Source organism: Tupaia chinensis, unplaced genomic scaffold (assembly GCF_000334495.1).
Source record: "Tupaia chinensis unplaced genomic scaffold, TupChi_1.0 Scaffold138683_1, whole genome shotgun sequence".
Taxonomy (NCBI): domain Eukaryota; kingdom Metazoa; phylum Chordata; class Mammalia; order Scandentia; family Tupaiidae; genus Tupaia; species Tupaia belangeri.
This window is the reverse complement of record NW_006198576.1, coordinates 742,061-762,321: the sequence shown is the minus strand read 5'-3', so window position 1 is coordinate 762,321 and position 20,261 is coordinate 742,061. Positions and strand designations below refer to the sequence as shown.

The 20,261-nt window shown below is 34.3% G+C and overlaps 1 protein-coding gene across 1 annotated transcript in view; it reads left to right on the top strand.

The window, feature by feature from the left end:
• CLVS2 (clavesin 2) overlaps positions 1 to 8,878 on the top strand; it is a 97,596-nt gene extending 88,718 nt beyond the window's left edge. The window contains exon 6 of the mRNA XM_006161621.2: positions 7,386 to 8,878. Within this exon, the coding sequence (XP_006161683.1) occupies positions 7,386 to 7,473 (88 nt within the window). The 3' untranslated portion in view covers positions 7,474 to 8,878. The remainder of the gene's footprint in view (positions 1 to 7,385) is intronic.
• Positions 8,879 to 20,261: the final 11,383 nt, after the last annotated feature.

Here is a 20,261-nt window from a genome sequence, read left to right as displayed (position 1 = left end):
TGCTGCCATGAACACTGTTCTCCTAGCTAAGCAATTTACTATATGTCTGCAGTATTTCCTTTGAAGAAATTGAACACACACACTTCAATCCAAACACCATGTTCAAAGCTTATGGTTCCTTTACAATATTTCTGCAGAGTTTCTGTGTATATTTCTAATTAATTATTCCTGGTGGAGAACATTCTGTTTTCTTAAGTTTTTGTTGTTCTTGTTTAATGACATTTCGTAAGTGTACGTCTTTGCAGCATTCAAAAGAAATCTTCCCAGCGTGAATACACTACATTTTAGTCTAAATATATTGCATATACATCATCCTTAGCATGTAATTTTGCACCCTTGTGGTAAATGTTTGTCTTTATGTATGTTAAATGTTTTTCTTTTCTTTTTTTACCCCTGATTCCCTTCCTCCAGTCCCCCTACTCACCACCCTCCTCCCACACTGTCTCTAGTATTCACAGTTTCTATCCCTAGAATTTTAATCTTTACAAAGTTTGTTGTTGAGTCAGAGTCCAACTTTTTGATTTGACTCTCACTTCACTTTAACACATGTTTTCTTTTCATCAGTGGTCAAAAGAGTTGTCGAACACAACAGCAAACACTGAACTGGCTCTTAACTTACATTCTATAGCTAACAAGGAGATGTTTAATTCCCTGGCTTCCCAGCTCAGGGTTCATTTGGTTAATGGTAACAAATATTACTTTTTTGAAGTTTTTGTTTTGTTCTCCCCACCCCCATTCACAGATATGGGAACAACAACCCCTATAACCCTTTTCTCAGTTCAGGGAGGGTGCAAAGACATCTTACATGTCATGCCAAACACTACCCTACATCCTTCTCTAATGAAAGTCTTATGGTCCTTTGGTCATAGTTCTGATTAGTGGAGTGGTACATGTGTTTTCTACAGTTGGCCTCTTTTACGATGCTGCTACCGTTATTGTTATTACTGTTTTTGAAGGAGAGATAAATGCCTCTCCCTAGATAGCTGCACAGCACTTTGGAGAGAATGGAAAGGCCAGACACTCTCCTGCTTTAATTTGTCTGCTAGTCAACAAACTTATGTTTAAACCAAATTTAGGCCTCTCAATTCCCTTATCTTAGAACTGAACATCTTAACTTGAAGTTTATGCCTTTTACCTAAGGGATTTTTGGATGGGCTCTTAAAGGATTTTGTTAAATGCAAAAAGTTAAATGCAAAATTTAGTGTGTATGATTTTTCTGAGGAGCAGGCATGTATTTCATCAAAATCTAAACTTTTCCTAAAGTAACGATAGTTATAAACAATGACTTACACATAGCTTTTTTTCTAATAAAATAATGCTAATAATAATAGTTATTGTAATCTATCATTTGCTACTTCCTACAATGAATAAGGACGTTACTAATATTCAGTAAGGTGCTTTTGCTTTTACATTCATTTATTTCATCTTTACAACAATCCTATTAAATAGCTATTGAACCTTCAATATTACATAGCATGTATGTAGCAGTGTAGGACTCCAATCTGTGATGTGCAGGATCTTAAATATTGTTGACATGAAGTTTTGTCTACCCATCCTTAATAGCATGCACAGAGCCCCATTATCTGGAACTGAACTTTATAAAGATTTGTAAGCAGCTGCGGTTACTGTCCCCTAATCTTCTATCTTGCTAGTGAATGGCCCTTTTCTTTTAACCATTTTTTCTGTAACATGTCCCCTCATGTGGTCCCATCATGTGAGTACATTCCTCTCCATATCCTCTCCAGCCTTGCTGTACCACCATCACCTGCACCATACTTACCTGCCCCAAACCCCAGATTCTTGTCTTCTCTCTTTACTTCCACCTTTAGTCAACTCCCATACTTTCAGTTATTTTTCATGACAATCCAAAAGTCGTCTTTAAATGTAGGTTTCATTATTTCACTCTCTGCTTTAGATTTTTAAGTGACTTCTGATTGTACAATAAATAAAATAAGCTTATCATGGCTTACAAGGTTACATGCTCTGACCCTGCTTAGCTCTCCTCTCAGTTGATCCCATCTTCTCTTTCCTCTTCTACATTTCAAACATAATAGCATTCCTTCTCCATCAGTCTCTTCAGTTTGTTCCTATCCAAGGGCCTTGACACTCCTCACTGCTTCCTTTAGTCTCTTTTCCTGCATATTCACATAGCTGGTCCCAGTCAAATATGATCTTTTCAACAGACTCACCTGGTCTTTATCGACCATCTGGAATAGTCAGCTCTACTACCTCCTCATTCTAGTCACTGCCTATTAATCACCCTCTTTCTTTCCTTTTTTCATAAATTTGCTACAAAGTGCTTATACTCTGGAGAGAGACTGGAAAAAAAAAAAAAAGAAAAGGGAAGTGAGAAAGCATCCCTCATGGGGAATGGTCTCTCTGCTATCCTTTCTCCTCCATTTCTTCATTCTTTTGGGATTTGAGGCACACATACAGTCAGTCATCAGTGTACAGACTTGAACTACAGTCAGCCCTGTGGTTTCCAGACATTTTAATCACCAGTTGGCCTTCTTTCCTTTTCTTTATAGCACCTATCAATTTGTGAGTAATTTAATTTAATTGAATCCTCCCCCTCCCCCGCAAGGTAAGCTTCATGAAAACCTCAGTATCTTTGTTTATTCTCTTCTCCAAATCCCCAGTTTCTGGAGAAGGGCGCGGCACACAGTGGATGCTTATTAAATGCCAGTTGAATGAATGAGGGAGAGCTCTGCTCTCTGTTAGTCACCTCATTTACAGGGCATATTCATAACTGAATAGGTTACAGCTAAACTTAGTATTTACCACTTGCATTTAGGTCCCAGAATTCTGTCTTTGCAGTGTAGACCTCATTGGCTTCACCGTGTTGCTGTTGCTGTTGTGACTGCTGTTGTCATTTAGGCAGCCAAAGCACTTTGCTGACTCATCAAGCTCCCTGTAATTAGAAAGTCTCTTTACATATCCATCTATATTCTGTTAATTCTCTATTTCTTTGTTTAGCTTTTTATTCCAAGCACATTATTTTAATTGATTAACACCATCTTGTTAGACTAGGCTCAGTCTCTCCACCGTTTGAAGTCTTTTTGGATCCTGAGTGTCTTCTCTAATTAATTTAGCCATTTTGTCCCTACAGACTTGGCTCTCAGTATATCAATGGCTCCAACACCGAGTTTATTGTCTCTGATTAGAATTTTAGACATCTTTTGTTCGGCATAGATTTTTGTATCATATGATGCTTTTATGGCTCTATTGAAAAATTCCTGAAGAACGAGATTAACAAAGCTGTTTCACTCAAATGCCTTGTTCTCTATGCCAGGGACTGGTGCTTCCCATCAGGTGAGCATGTTGCTCCTGCTTCCCACCCTGACTCCTGTCCTCCCTTTTCCTTTTTCACCCTTACGTTATCATTAGATGGAGAGGGAGAAAATACCATTCTTTCACCAAACGGTTGTGTGTAACTTTTCCTTGGGATGAATTTGGCTAGAAATATAAGAAGATGACTTTGTTCTGCACAAATTTGTGGAGGGATACTATGGTAATATGGCCATGTGAAGTGATGCAAAGTTCACTAGATTGTAGTATTTTAGCTTGGAAGTGTCTTCTACCTCATATTGTCAGTACCGGGGATAGTGTCTGGAACATAATACTGTAGTGAATGACAATACCAATATTACTATGGTGATAGAAACTTCTGATTTTATTGAATAATATTGAGAGTTTCTTACTATATGACAAACTCTATTCTAGGGGCTTATATATACTGACTCATTTGCTCTCAAAACAACTAATGACAGTACTATCTTTGTTTTATTGTCAAGGAGGCTATGACACAGGAAAGGTAAGTGATTTTCACGTGTTGCCTAACTATAAAGTAGCAATGCTAGGCCAGCCAGTGATGTGATAGTTAAGGCAGCTGGATCCCATATGGCTCAATGCACAGTTCAAGTCCCAGAGCCAGTGACTTGAAAAAAAAACACCAGCACGTGTGAGTGCACATCCAAAATCCTGAGAGGAGAACAGAGGAGAAGGGATTGCAGTATGGCCACCGCACCCTCCCCCACCCCTTGAGAGTAATTGCTCTTTCACTATCTTTCTCTCTCTGTCTATGACAAGCACATGTGCCCTATGGAAAACTAAAACAAAGTAGCAATGCTAATCCTGTACATAGTAATAATCTCTGTCCATGAGACATTTCCTTTAATTGCTAGCATTTGTTTTATGCTGGAATTCATACTGGAGTTTTTGTATGCATTATGACATTTGATCTTTACTATATCATGTGATAAAGATGTTATTGTCCCCATTTTACAAAAAAAGAATAAAATATTTTGTGGTTTGACTAGCCTTCCCAAGATTACAGAGCTGGTATATTGCCATTAGTGGAATTGGAATCTATTTCTGTACAAAATGTAACTTCTTCAACATGATCATATAGCACAATATTGTGAGTGCGTAATAAATTAATAAATGAGTATTAGATAACTAAATTTAAGTTATTTGTTTTCAAAAAAATAAAAGTTATTCATTACAAGGACAATTGATGCTCTAGAGCATCTCCCGTGTGTATGAGTTTATGATAGATGACTCCCTCTATTGTAACCAGAGTGAGTCAATTCATTAATAATTATGGTCCTGCACATAATACTTCACTTTTATTTAAGAGAGTTTTAAAAATATGAGCTGAAAAGACAGGGCAGCCAAATACAAAAAAAAAAAGAAAACCTTCATCACAGTCTGTTTATGCCTGGCTTTTTTTGCAGTTATTGAGAAATCGTTCTATATAGGGAATCAACATTCATTATCTAAGAATTCCAAAATATGTAGTTCATAACAAAAGAAAAATATGAACTTAATCCCAGGTTGACCAGTACACTAAAATTTTAAATTTTTAAAAACTTGTTTTATCATCTAAATCATTTTTTAAAGAAATAGTAATCAAACGTACTGAATTAAAAGAATGTGTATGTGTATGTCTGTATGATATGTGCTTTATGAAAATATTAGGCCAGATGCAAATGCTTCAATTGTGTTGTTTCCACTGCCTGAAGAACTTCATTATATCCTTACTTAATTAATATTATCACAATATACTTCAGAATTATATAACAGATTTAATTTTATGAGTATTTTAAAATTTATTTTCTGTAGAGTTGATTTCTCCATTATCTTCAATATTCTTCATTTTGAATGCTTACTACCAAAGTTCTTTCACTGTGGAAATTATGTATTGGATGGAATTTAGGACATTGAGATAGTACTGCGTATTAGACCCTGTGGTGCTCATCATGTTCACAGTGAGGAGGAAAACTGATGAAGTCTCTGCTCATGGAGCTTCTAGTCTAGTGGGCACCAGTTGTTAAGTTAACGCTTTAGTGCAGGAGATTTAATGAACCTATTTCTGTTGTAACATGGATACGTCTTGGAAACCAATTTTCTTTGTTAGTTTTATCTAAAAACATTAAAGGTCGAACTGGTAAGTATTTCATTTAGTTGTCCACTTCGTTGAAAAATTATTTTATTAATGTACTTTTCCTCAAGATAATTACGTATTATTGAATTAAAATAGATACAAAGCCCATTTTTTTTCTCTCTTTCTCTGTTCTTCCCTATTATCCTTCTTCTCTTTCTTTTTCTCTCTTTTTTTTCTCTCTCTCAAGACACAGACACATAAACAAAACTTGTCTCCTTTTTCAAATAGGCATGCCAATTTAATATTGAGATATAGTGAAAACTGCTTAGAAAACAAAAACTTTTTTCTTTGTTTAATGCTTTCACCTTCATTTTTATTCCTTCTTTAGAAACAAATGTAAGTTTATTTAAATGAGTCGATTTATCAGTTAATCCTGTAATTATTTTTTCTTTGATAATTAGTTCCATTGCTGTTCTTTTCATTAGCATGTGTGGTTGTGTTTTAGCATATAGTCTTTGTTTTTGAAAGTTAATGAGGTCTGCTAAGAGGCATATTGCCACAGCAAAAGCCAATTGGCTGGAATGCAGCAGCAGGGAAGAATTCATTACCAAGGAGAATTTTAAAAGGGCAGCTGCTTCCTTAATGCTGCAGCTTATTAAGATGGCAACTTCCTGCCATAGCAGTCGCATGTTTCATTGATTTTGCTCCTTCTTGCTTTCATGTTGTTTCCTAATGATGAATTGAGAAATAATTCTCCCAGCTATCAAAGGCATTTTAAGGGGGTTCTAAATTACGTGCTTTCCTGATCATAAAGTATTGCTCCCTAACCAAGACGGAATTTTACTTTTTTAAAGTCTTTAATTATTTCATGAAACTTTCAAGAGTATGGTTGAGTTTATTTGGATATTCTAGTGGGAAATTTAACAGAAATTGCATTCTTTTTTTGTTGATGATATGATCATTAAAAATAAAAAGTAATAGTTAAATAAAATACACATTGTTATTGATTTTATGTTATAGATTTATTTAAGGCCAGGATTAAGCCTTCTAGAATTTTCGTTTAATTTCAAAGTTAATGAGGTCTGCTAAGAGGCATATTGCCACAGCAAAAGCCAATTGGCTGGAATGCAGCAGCAGGGAAGAATTCATTACCAAGGAGAATTTTAAAAGGGCAGCTGCTTCCTTAATGCTGCAGCTTATTAAGATGGCAACTTCCTGCCATAGCAGTCGCATGTTTCATTGATTTTGCTCCTTCTTGCTTTCATGTTGTTTCCTAATGATGAATTGAGAAATAATTCTCCCAGCTATCAAAGGCATTTTAAGGGGGTTCTAAATTACGTGCTTTCCTGATCATAAAGTATTGCTCCCTAACCAAGACGGAATTTTACTTTTTTAAAGTCTTTAATTATTTCATGAAACTTTCAAGAGTATGGTTGAGTTTATTTGGATATTCTAGTGGGAAATTTAACAGAAATTGCATTCTTTTTTTGTTGATGATATGATCATTAAAAATAAAAAGTAATAGTTAAATAAAATACACATTCTTATTGATTTTATGTTATAGATTTATTTAAGGCCAGGATTAAGCCTTCTAGAATTTTCGTTTAATTTCTTCATAAGTATTTCACTGTACTTTTTTTTTTTCCCATTTGAAGATGTTTTATTGGAAAACATCTGCTCGACATTAGAGATTCTTAATATCTCAAAGAAAAGAGCCTTGCTCAATTGTAAAGAGGAGAATTTAAGCAGATTATTATCTACTTAGAAATCCTTTGCTGCTCACTATTCTATTGAGGCCAGAGAAAATTGTGTCCTCACTGGTACCAAACACTGCCATAAGTGTTGCTTTCTCTAAATGTAAAACATCCACAGTTCATAAATTCCTTGATGTAGGGGCACATAATCCACATCCACGGGCAATGTAATGACAAAAAGAAGAGAATGTTATCTGGGTGATTATCTGGTAATAACTCACTAACATTGACTTTATCCTTTTCAGATCCCAGTCAGTAGTGGATCCGACAGTACTAAAACGCATGGATAAAAATGAGGAAGAAAACATGCAACCTTTGCTTTCTCTGGACTGATAACTTCTCTACACCTCCCATAGATTAGAAATGGAAGGTACTGGCTTTCAGCAATGGGGACTGCACTGTGGAGAAATTACCAGCTGAAAACCTATTTATTCATGTTAATGTAGCATAATATAAAATAAGGCATCAGACTTTCCCATTTGCCTGAACCATGGGTGCCCTGGGTTGGATTTTACAAAAAGTCAATAATTTATTCTGTAAGTGCCAAGTTCTTTGTAAATATAATATAATCTTCATGTCAAGTTTGTAAATTTTGGTAGTAATTTAATTTGGAAAAGATTGTTGCAAAAGTCCATGCCAGTGATATGAACTATAACAAAAAGCAGAAAAGAAGCATAAATAATCAAAATTAATTAAATGTAGCCCTGTTTCCTCTGAAGCCATATGTCAGCTATCATAGTGATCATTTCATTGTTTTTCTCTGATACTCTGTCAGTATTCAAATGTACTTTTAGTGGGCACAGGGAGCTAAATAATTCTAGGAAATCGTTATGATAAATGTATTTCCTGTGTAGTGATTTTCATTTCAGAGAAAATATGTTTTTAGCAACCATCACTGGCCTTGCATTTAGGAGACCAGGAATGGCATATGAGCTGGTAAACTGAACACTTGAACTCATCTATGTTGTTTAATTCCTGGAGTCTTGTAAAAAAACAATATGATTACCCAATTAAGATTTGAAATTCTGAAGGAGAGTGCATTCTTTTTGAACCGTTGTCTCCACAATATGCTATTGATTCACTACTCCATTGTAACCCCATCTGGTGTACATTAAGAACATTTCCTTCAAAACTCTTTGACCAAGGGAATGAAAACACATATGCGAATAGGATTTGACAGCTAATTCTAATTTTGAACATAAAATTTGCCACTTACAGATAAGGGCCTAATTTCTAATCATTGTGCACTGGTTGAAAACATATGTATATTCACACACACAACATATATATTTTTATTGAGCTCTAATAAATCCTTGATGTGACAGGCTTATCAAATAAATAATACATATTAAATGATGTTAGAGATGTTATAGATCATTATGAGATGCTAATACTGGAAAACCACTTCCACTAAAGTTAATGAACATGAGAAATAATGAAGCAGAATGACAGTGTACCTACGTAAGGGAATTCCACTTTAATTTATAAAGCATTCTTGATGTGTGCCGTCTTTTTTTCTCCAAAAAAGCAACAGTTCTCACATAGCGTAAGTAGTACTGGGGGACAAAGAGTAAAATGGTTTTTCTCAAATTCAAGTTATTCAAGTTCTACCTGAATACCTTTTTAGAAAAAAAAAATTAACTGAAAGAATATTCTGCATGCAGGAGAGATAATGAACACATCTGCAAGTACCTAAGATAGTATATAATGCCTTAAATCTAGATTCAAAATCCTTCTATTGTTTCAGTTTTATTTTATAGAAATTCTGCAACTGTAGACAAAAAATTTTAAATCTTACTTTAAATTTCAAATTCTAATGTGAAAAGCAAGATTTTTTTTAAACCACCTTTTTAAAGTGATAAATTCTGAGATTGAGAATTTACCACAAAAATATTCTTTTGAAAGAAAAACATCTCAAGGAACTCTTGGTAACCAAAAGAAATAAAGGCACTAGCAGCCATTAAATCCCTTTAGCCAAAAACTTCAGGTGTTGTGCTTGCTTATAATCATGTAGCCCCAAATCCTAAAATCAGAATCAGTATCCCAGACTGCAGTATATCAATGGACTGTTTGTAAAAATACGTAAATTAACATGAGTAAAATATATCTTAAGCATGCCAACTTCCAGTCAAGCGCAGAAGAATAATACTGAGAGGCACTGTAAAGCCGCAGGATTTCTTATCTTTACGAGAAACCTAACCATTGATGTTCTTGTGTTTTCGACTACCTGGCATACATTTTGTAGCCCTAGGCATAATATGTTACAAACAGGTGTTAGGCAGTATTATGTAGTGGAATAAATAGGAATAAGTAAGTACAGAAGGGCAGTCAGCTTTTCACTCCTGTAAGTTTTTCGTGTTGTGCACAATTTATTGCCACTTTTCAGAATTATACCTGCTTCAGATGTCAGCCAGCATAGCCAGCTTCTTGCCCCTATCATTCAGCTAGTGTGACATATAAGGTTAACTAGAAAGGCATATTGTGTGTACATACCTATCGAATCGTGAGGATCGTTCACGCTATCTCCCCACCCCATGTTTGGAGACTGCATTGGCATTGTTGCTTGTCTGCCCTTCTTCCATGAGTACTTGAAAACTGACTGCATTGTGTGAAATATTTAAAAACAAATGAGCAAATTACAATGATGCCTTTTGACATTGCTATATCTAGTTCTGTCTGTGAATAAACTCCTTTTCCGGTAATGTTTTCAAAGTTACTTAGTCAAGGGATTTTCGTTCAGTTTTGTACATTTTCCCTTTAGTACCAGCTAATGAGCAGCACTGTTTAGAAATTTTTTCCTCATGCGATTTTCTGTGTCATAAAACTGTGTCTATTGTCGTGTAACCTAGTAAATACGCATTTTCACACATTCAACATATAGTGACTGTTGGCCCTAATGAGTTGGCCTCTTTACTTTGAGAGCTATGATTTCCTTTTGTAGTTGTTTTGTTACTTAAAATTTTTGGACTTCAAAGGGTAATCACATTTGATTTGGCGTAGACCAGTAATTCATTCATATCTCTCACTCTAGCTGCTCCAGCTTCACCTTCTGCTTCTCTTATTTTTTTTTTTCAGAATTCTTTAGTTAATTTTATTTATCATTATTATTATTTATTTGTCATAGGACACATGCACTCACTAGAAAGAGACAGATAGAGAAACAGAGAGACAGAGACAGTGAGAAAGCAAGCCATCAGTTCCAGGACTGGAATTGCAGTCAGCCATGTGGGAGTCAAGCACCTCAACTACCCTGCCATCTGCTGGCCCCTCCATTATCTTTTTTACCCTCACTGCAGTTTTTTCAGGGGCAGTTGCTTCCAAACTGGTTTTAAAATAGGTAACTTATCCTATTGTCAGTAATATTTGCACATATTTTTGACTGCTATTTAAGAAGGAATAGTTTATCATGAAAATATACTCTAAGAAATATGAAGTGCCTAATTAAAAATGAAATAAAACAGTGATGATGGCATATGGATTTTATTTGTACTCTCTTCCCTAAAAGTAAATACATGACTCGTATTATAAGGGCGAAATTTAGATATGATTTGAAGAAGGATGTTTGAGATCTTGTTTTGAGTATTCTCAAACAGTATATGCCTCTATTGTGTAAGTTCAACACAGTGACTTTAATATAGGTTAATAACAAACCTGGCACTATGTGAAAACAATATACAAGTAATAAATAGAGTTTTCCCAGCAAGTTTTTGAAGTGAACATGCATGATTTACTTTATTTCAACAATAGTTGGCTTAAATGTAAGCAGAGATATTTAAGTCTTTTCATATGAAATGCTTTTTTAATCTACAGTAGTAAAAAGTCATGTGTTCATAAGCAGGAAAGCCAAGCAACTAGATTCTTTTTAATATCGTTAACTAGGTCACATTGTTAAATTAAACATTTCAAGTTTCTGTAGTATTCCTGAGGGAACAGAAGTCCCTCTACTGCATCAAGAAAATGGAGAGTTGTTTTAAACTTCAGGGAATGTGTTTATGGCTCTTCACAAAAAGAAACCTTTAGAACCATGGCAGTGTGTCTTCAGGGACAGACTTTCTTTGCTTCTATAAACAACCTAAAGGTTTATGGACATGGAGTTTAAAGAAGTTATATTAAGAAAACCTGCTAAGAGGCTATTCACTCTTCTGTTGTTTTATTTAAAGGTCTGCCCTGTTTGGTTGGCTAATAACATCCCTTTGCTTCTTTGTTGTATATGTGTGTTAATAATGACTTGAAAAGTTACCACCAGCTATGAAGACATTTCAGAGAATATCTCAATACGCAAAATAAAATGAGCAGAGCAATCACATGATATGTGGAACATTCAGATTTATACCCTCGACATCGATAAGCTCATACATTTATACATATATACAGTAGTCCTCCCCTTATTTGAGAGTTCACTTTTTTGCAGCCTCAGTTATCCATGGTAAGATACACTAGGATATTTTGAGAGAGATCAGATTTGCATTGCTTTTATTATATTATAATTGTTCTATTTTATTATTACTTGCCATTGTTAATCTACTGTGCCTCATTTGTAAATTGAACTTTATCGTAAGATATATATGTATAGACAAAAAAGTATACATAGGGTTAAGTATGGCCTGTGGTTTCAGATATCTACTTGGGGGCTTTTGAATGTGGTTCTACAGATAAGGGGGGGCTACTGTATTGTATTATTTCCTTTTTGATCTGCAATACAAGTACATAGCTTAAAACATAGTGGTGCTTTTTAAGTTTGTGAGGCCATTAGATCATGCAAGAACAGGCAAATTATATCCAAATGTTTTGGAAAAAAAGTTCGAGTGTCTATCCAGGAAATGTAATGATCTTCACTAATGAACAAGATTCTGGTTTAATAGAAAACCAGCTTTCTATATAATCTTAGAACTATTTAGCACTATTTACTGCTTGAAAGAGGGCAAATAAGTAAAAATAAAAAAGAGCCTTGACCTCATAGCATAATTAAATCAAGGTCTTAATGGCTTAGAGAATATAATCTTTTTTACAAATTCTAGTTTTTATTTTGAAATATATGGAGGTAAATCTCACCTATGAAAATAATGCTATGAAGTTTAGTATGTTCTCAATATGGTAAATAATTCCTTTGGACTATAGGGAAAAATATGAAGAAGCAATTCTGCGGCTTGAAACACTCAAATTGGACTATATTTTTTTTCCCCAAGGGAGGAAGAATACAAATTATACTGTTGAAATAAACAAATTATTTAGAAACAAAATAATTATTGGATTTAAAGAAATAAATGCAATTTTATAGTTACTAGTGAAAATTGCTACAATTATGTTATTTTGTAAATATTTGACTTAGTTTCAGATCTCAGTGCAAATATTCCTGTTCTTAATGATACCAGTGCATTTATTCTGTCGAAATTATTTTTTTGTGATGACTGAAATGGACTAGATGGAAATAAATGTTAATTAAACTGTTAAGACTAAACCAATGGCCAACTAATTTGAAAAATCGCAATGGGCTATAGTTTAGTTATAATAGACAGCGAAAGCATTGTCTGGTTTCTAATCCAGTTTTTTAGATTTTATGTTTGCTTAGAAATAAATAAAACTTAAAATATCATATTGTTTTTTGTTTTCAAAGTTGTCTAGAAATTTTAAAAAGATGTTTAGGAGGAAATTATACAAGTCCTTATATAATACTAAGCACACTATTATTTGGCTCAACTGCTATTATTATTTAAGACTGCACAGTGTATATTCAAATTTGTACACACTTTGCTATTTGATTTTATGAGAGTTATTTATATTAAAAATACTATTAATAATTTTTGAATAAGTATAAATTCTGTTTGAAAACAGCATTCATTTGGCGTATGGTAGATGTTGGATTTGGTAGTACTCAATCTGCTGCATCTGCAGAATGGTGACTTCTAAAAAGTTTAAAAAATGATCCTAGTTTTAGTTTGAGAGAATTTGGGGTTAGTTATTTAAGTTAGAATACCTCAGAGTTTCTGATATTTGTATTTGGGGCTTAAAGGGTAATTACATGATTTACCTCATCAAAATGACATTTTTATTATTCTATAACTTCCAGACAAACTTTTAAGGGAAAGTTTGAATAAAGAAGTAAACTAATTTTTATTTTTCATATAGCAGAGAAATTATCAGAAAGTATAATAACTAAGATTTTCACTTTTGCATGTAAAATTATTGGATTAGACAGAGACTAAGTTCAGAAATTTGATTTATTTTTTTTAAAGAATTATTTAATTGTATTTGTTACTGTTTTAATTTGTTACAAGGCACATGAGCTCACCAGAAAATGAAAGAGAGATAAATAAAGAGATAGAGAGAGAGAGAAAGTGAGAAAGCAAACCAGTAGGACAAGGACTCCAACGGTGGTCAGTCATATGAGAGTCCGGTATTTTAATCACAATGCCACTTGCTGGCCCCAGACACTCAGATTATTAAAGCATTGAAATCTTGTTAAAAGTCATCTCAGATTGGGACCAGCAGTTAGCGTAATGGCTATGTCGCTGGACTCCCACTTAGTCGACCGCGGTTTGAGTCCTGGACCCGGTGGCTTAAACTCACGCCGGGCACGTGTGCGTGCGTGCCCAAGATCCCGAGAGGAGAATGGAGGAGAAGGGATTGCGGCGTGGCCATCCCCCCTGGGAGGGTGATTTCTTGCTTTCTATCTCTCTGTCTCTCTCTATCTGGCGAGCACACGTGCCCTATAGCAAAAACCTCTCCAAAAAAAGAAAAAAAAATCATCTCAGATTAAAATCCTAAGTAAAATAAATTCAGTCTGAGTTGGCAAAGAATGCTAACTCAGTAAATACATGTGTGTTTAAGTTTTCCTCAATTCTACCCTACCTACTGACACAATGAGTGAAAAATAATTTCCAATTCCATTTACCTAGAACCCTTTAAAAAGGACTTTATGACGTTGTTTGGCTCAAACTCAGATTAATTTGATGTATCCAGCTTCTGAGACTCTCAGGAATCATTATTGCTAGTTCTTTTTAAAGACATATCAGGGCAAGTCAGGTTTTTAGCAGTAACTATGGAACAATACTTGAGTGAGAACAAACCCAGGGCAAGCAGAAAATTCAAGAAAAGCCAAAGATTTAGTGTCTACTTCTTACAACTGTATTTCTTCTCTGGGAAGCTCAAGGAGAAAATATTTTAAATTGTAATATAGAAAACTATGTCAAAATGTCAAGGGCTTCTGATTTCAAGAATTAAACAGCTGGCCAATGAAAAGAGGCCATGGGGTAGTGATGGGTCAAGGTTATATGTCGGAGTGTGTTTACACACTCACAGCAACAACTCATCAAAAACCCTTACTCTGAGCATCACTTTATCTTCCAAAAATAAAAAGAAGTATGCTGTTTCCTTCTTTTATTATATCATAAAAGTATTAGATGGTAACCATATATGCTTTGTTGCCTTTTAAGAAAAGTGCTAATTTATACACATAAATGTAATTCGCTTAGTTGCATAAGACTGAAATACTTGCAGGCTGATTTAATGCATTATCTAAGGTTTTGTAAACATAAGGTTTTAGTGGTAGAAATTATTAAGCATTCTTTGTATTTCTAATTCATGAAAAAGACTGATATTATCCTTTCTTTTGCATTCATATATCTAACATTTTTACTTGATTTTCAAATGCACAATACAGAAATTTTTTCAGAGAGATTTTTCTATAGGGCACGTGCACTCGTCAGAGAAACAGAGAGACAGAAAGAGAGAAATTGCCCCCCAGGAGGGATGACCACACTTCAGTCCCTTCTTCATTCTCCTTTAGGTTTTGGGCACACATAGACGTGTACCCAGCTTGAGTTTGAAGTCACTGGGTTGGGACTAGAATCATGGTTGACTACATGGGAGTCCAGCGATGTAATCATTTAGCCATCTGCTGACCCCACAGTTCAGATTTGACATGTGCAAAATCAAACTGTCCTACCTTGAATCTGCTTTGCCTTTAAATCTCCCATGTCATTAAGTGTTGACTCCTATCTTCCAATTTCTAGGACTAAAATCTTTGGCATTATCCATCCACTCTGTTGGCTATCCTTCCAAATATATGCATACTCTGGCCACTTCTGTAACCTTCATTATCACTACTGTTAAAAGAAAAACTTTAGACAAATTTAATTCAGCAGAGTTTAATGGAGCAAAAAATAATTCCTCAGTTGGGCATTCACCAGAACTTATTCTGAGGAACACCATGTTTCTCTATGGTTAAATATCATTTTTGAACAGGAAAGGAAAGTAATGTTCAGAAAACGGAAATGAGGTAGAGAAACAATTGGATTAGCTATAACTTACTGATTACCTACTGGAAACAGTTTAAACAATGAGCCATTTGGGACTGAACCGCCACTGCTGTGATCAGCTGTGACTCAGCTACTTGTTGGGACAATAGACTCCTAATTCAGGCTTTGGTTTGTTAAAAGAGCTTAGGTATGTGAGCACAGAGGCCTTCTCAGGCCCACAAAGGTTGGGATACCATTACTTTGGTTTAAGTCATCAACATTTTTTAACTAGGATATTTTGATATTCTAAAGCCTCCTTGTTTCTGCTTTTAGCTCCTAGAGTCAATTTTCATCATATTAACAGGAGTAGTCTCTGAAAATGTAATTGATATCATTTCTTTCTTTTCAAAATCCTCTGGAATAATAAACACCAATATTATTATTATTTTTTTTTTTGAGAAGTTTTTGCTATAGGGTGCATGCGCTCATCAGAAAGACAGAGACAGAGAGACAGAAAGAGAGAAATCACCACCCAGGGGGGATGGCCACGCCGCAATCCCTTCTCCTCCATTCTCCTCTCAGGATCTTGGGCATGCACGCACACACACCCAGCATGAGTTCAAGCCACCGGGTCCGGGACTTGAACCGTGTTCAACTACATGGGAGTCTAGTGATATAGCCATTATGTCAACTATTGGTCCCTACACCAATGTTCTTATAATGGTATGTGAAGAGGGTTGGTAAGAGGTCTGTAAACACTAGTAAAACAAAATAGCATAGTTTCTGATTGGGTTGGCATTTTTGCCTATACATGCAAAAGTAGTGGTTAAATAATTTCTGGGTTCTAAAGTCCTCTTATCTCTGACCTTGACTTTTCTTAGACCATCTGTGAAAAATCTCTTCTAACTCTATAGTCTGTTGCCCAATTCCCATCCTTGCTGTTCAAAGAGCTTGCCAAGCATGGTTTCACCTGAGGACTTCTACATTTCTGTTATCTTTACTTCATTATCCTAGATAGCCGCATGGTTTCTTTCTCATCTGCACACCTTTGTTCAAATGTCATTTCCTTAATAAGGACTCTCTTTCCTTGTAAAAAAATGAAAGAGCCCTATAATTTGTGGTATTTTCCTTTTCTGTCCTTATTCTTCACAGTACTGGTCATATTACATACAATATTATTTATATATTTCATTTTACACCAATAAAATATGAATTCCACAGGGCAGGGAAGTTTGCCTCTTTGTTGTTGTGTTATCAATGTTTCAAACAGTGCTGGAAATTAAGAAGCAAATCCAAAAAGGTTTCATGAAGATCTTGATTTGTTTCACAAAGTAGTCAGTAGCATGCATTGTGGAGATGGTTTTTGTCTTATTAATTAAAAACAAAACATCTGTTTATTCATCTTCAAAGGGCAATTTTTTCTTCTCTGACGATGACGGCATCATGAACCAAAAATTATAGTTCTCTCACTCTAACTTTGTTCTCCATTCCAGGGTTAATGATTTATAGTGTTTCAGCTTTGTCTTTGGAAATTACTCATTGGATCCCATACCTATCACATACGTGATATACACTCACTCTTTGAGCGGCTGTAAGATATCTCAGATGAAAAGTCATTTTGAAGTTAAATCCATCATGAATTGTTCTTCATTGATTCTCTTAGTTAATTCTAATTTTAAAAATCATAGGGAGTTGAAAAACCATATTTACTCTAATATAGAAAGCCAATTTAAAAGAATATGACTGTAAGTTACTTTTACTGGAAAAAAGAGAAGAGAAAGAAATTGGGATCTGTTCTCCTCTGGAACAATTGCAAGAATAATGAGAAAGTATTTGGGTGTTTCTAAGATTGTTCTATAATCTAGAAATCATGTATTATAGTCATTTAGTTTGTAAGCCATTTAATAGAAATTCTGTATCAATTCTGTTTTACATTTATACCTTTATTTATTTTTTAATCAGAAATTTCATAGTTCTGACATAAGGTGATAGAATTTATTTCAGCCAAGTCTAGCTGACTTTCCATCTTTCTCCTTTTATTTTAATTCTAAATCATTTTTAGGACCTTACAATTGCATTTGTTGTTTTTAGCTATCCCCATATTTTTATTTCCTATTTTTTAGACCGATTTCTAATTTCTCCATGATTTTAATAACCAGTATCCTAGATATTGGTGCTTGGTAAGATGAGTTTATGATTTTTATCTTTTGCAGTTCATCTTTTCATATGTTATTCCTTTAGCTTTACCAAATTGTTGTAGCTTTCTCTACATTGTAATAATTTAATCTTATAATATTTAATGCAATTACTATAAAATTATAATATTTAACATAATATTTATCATTGTTATAATTTTACAGCATTATTATTATTATGTTATAATAATTAAAGTCTTCTACTCTCCTACCAGACCTTATGTTAAAAGGATATGGAAAATATGGGATTGGCAGTTGGCATAGAAGAAGGGACTAACTGAAAGAACAGATGTTTGAAAATGTTTTCAAAAGTCAATAGGTCTTTTAATGGCTTTGTGATGGGTAGAGGTTGTGTTTCTCTTCATGTAATATTTAGCATAATGTCAATCAAAAGAAATCATGTTTCTTGTCAGTTAAACAAATATATGGCAATCAGGGTCAATGGATGGTTTGGAAAACCTTCTTTAGAAAAGAAACTAATGGCTCTTACTCAGGAACAAGGCATAATTTTCTTGTGTTATCATTTGACCTTTGACAGTCTGTATAATGGAAGTCATTTGCCTCTATGACATCCTTACTTGACAGTCTTTAGAATGTGTTTAGCATCACTTCAGAAATAAAGAGTTGGAGTTTTACACCACTACCATGTAATTCACATGCTCTTCTACTGAATTTGTTTCTTTCATAGTTATAGTTTTGATTAAATCCTAAGAATATATTCCTTGGTAATTTTTAAAAGTTATGTCCACTTTATAATGACTTTAGAAACCTTACAAACCAGGTAACTATTATATTCACAAAACCATAATATTAATGTTTCATTTGTTGTTTAAATGGGAACTATTTTATTGTCTTTATTAATTTCTGAGGATGAATGGAGTTCTGTTAAATAAAATATAACTAGGTGAAATTTTAGATTCAGAAATGTGAGTATACGTATATGCCCTTTTTTCACTATCAGTTCTTGTAAATTCAGAAAACATTATATCAAAAACAATGAATAAATTTGTCATTAAAATATATATATTTACAGGAACCAGCAGTTAGCGTAATGGCTGTGTCGCTGGACTCCCACGTAGTCGACCGCGGTTCGTGTCCCGGACCCGGTGGCTTAAAACTCAAGCCGGGCACGTGTGTGTGCGTGCCCAAGATCCCGAGAGGAGAATGGAGGAGAAGGGATTGAGGCGTGACCATCCCCTCTCGGGGGTGATTTCTCGCTTTCTGTCTCTACGTCTCTCTCTGTCTGGTGAGCGCACTCACCCTATAGTGAAAAACCTCTCTCAAAAAAAAAAAAAAAAGAAAAAGAAAAAATATATATATATTTATAAAGAGATACATAAAATTGGTAGTAGTATTTGAATGTTTAAAATGTTTTAAAAACTGACCACATTACATATGTGGCTATGTTGTATCAATAAATTCAATAAAATTTGAATTTATTGTTGATTTGATCAAATATATGATAAAATTGGTATAAATTCCAAATTAGTAGAAAAATCTTTCTGGATTCTAGGATGATATAAGACAATGCAAGTTATAAAATCTTCCTCTTCAAGCAACAAAGTGAATTAGATGATGACTTTAGTTTATTCCATTGGACTAACAAATACTGTTCTAAGCACCAGGGTATAGGGGTTAACAAAACAAAGCCCCTGCTTTTCTAAAAGTCATATTCTAGTGGAGAAGACATAAAAAGCAGGTAAAATGTGGGTGCAATGAAGACTTACTAGTTTAACTGTGAGAGCTCTGGTACTCTATTTTCTTATCTGTGAAATGTGGCAATAATTGTACCAGCAATATGAATTAGACTTGTCTGATGCTATTGAAGACCTGGTCCCTTTCTTCTTATGAAAAAACTCAATACAATCTCCCTTATCCATGCTGTTTTAGGACGGCCATTAGAATTCCATGGTGGTTGTCTTTCTACTCAGAGCTGGTGGTGGTCCCCAAGGCTGCAGATGCTCAGGGCAATTGTACCTCACAGTGCCTTTCAGAGTCATCCAGAGGTGCCAGCTCCTGATCAATTTTAACTTTTTTATGATACATTCTATACTGCTTTAATCCATTATAATTACAAAGTAAGCATTAATATTCTATCAGGAGACAAAAAGAAGAACCAAAGATCAAAAAAAAAAAATTCTAATAGATACACAATTCAATCTTCTATTTCTCTTTATTCGCAAGCAGAAATGTAAATCTATAGTTTTTATTGATAGGTTTGGTTTTTTTTAAATGTAATATAGTTAAAGGAAGCACCAAATGTGTTTCCAAAGGTTTCAGTAATGTTAAAAGGGTAATGTCCTGCTGATTTGTGAAATTTAATGATAATTTTTGCTTTTTGTAAAAAAGGTTGCATTATCAACTATCTTCAGAAACTTTTCAAGGGAGTCTCAAAGTAAGAGCAGAACAGGGGAATGCCATGAATATTGATTATAATTCATCTAGGAGGGACCATGAGTAATAAAAATGTCCCACGAAATAAAGCAGCAAATGACATCTTGTCTAAAGGAAATGTACAATTTCTCTATTTCTGTTTATAAAGAAAGTCACTAAAGAAGAGTGTCTATATTAGTGCAGGCTGAGTACTATGTTAATTAATGAACACAAAAATGAATTTAATTTTTTATTAGGCACATATTTCCTAATACAAAGGGTGGAAACACTCAGGAATCTTCACATTAAAAATGGG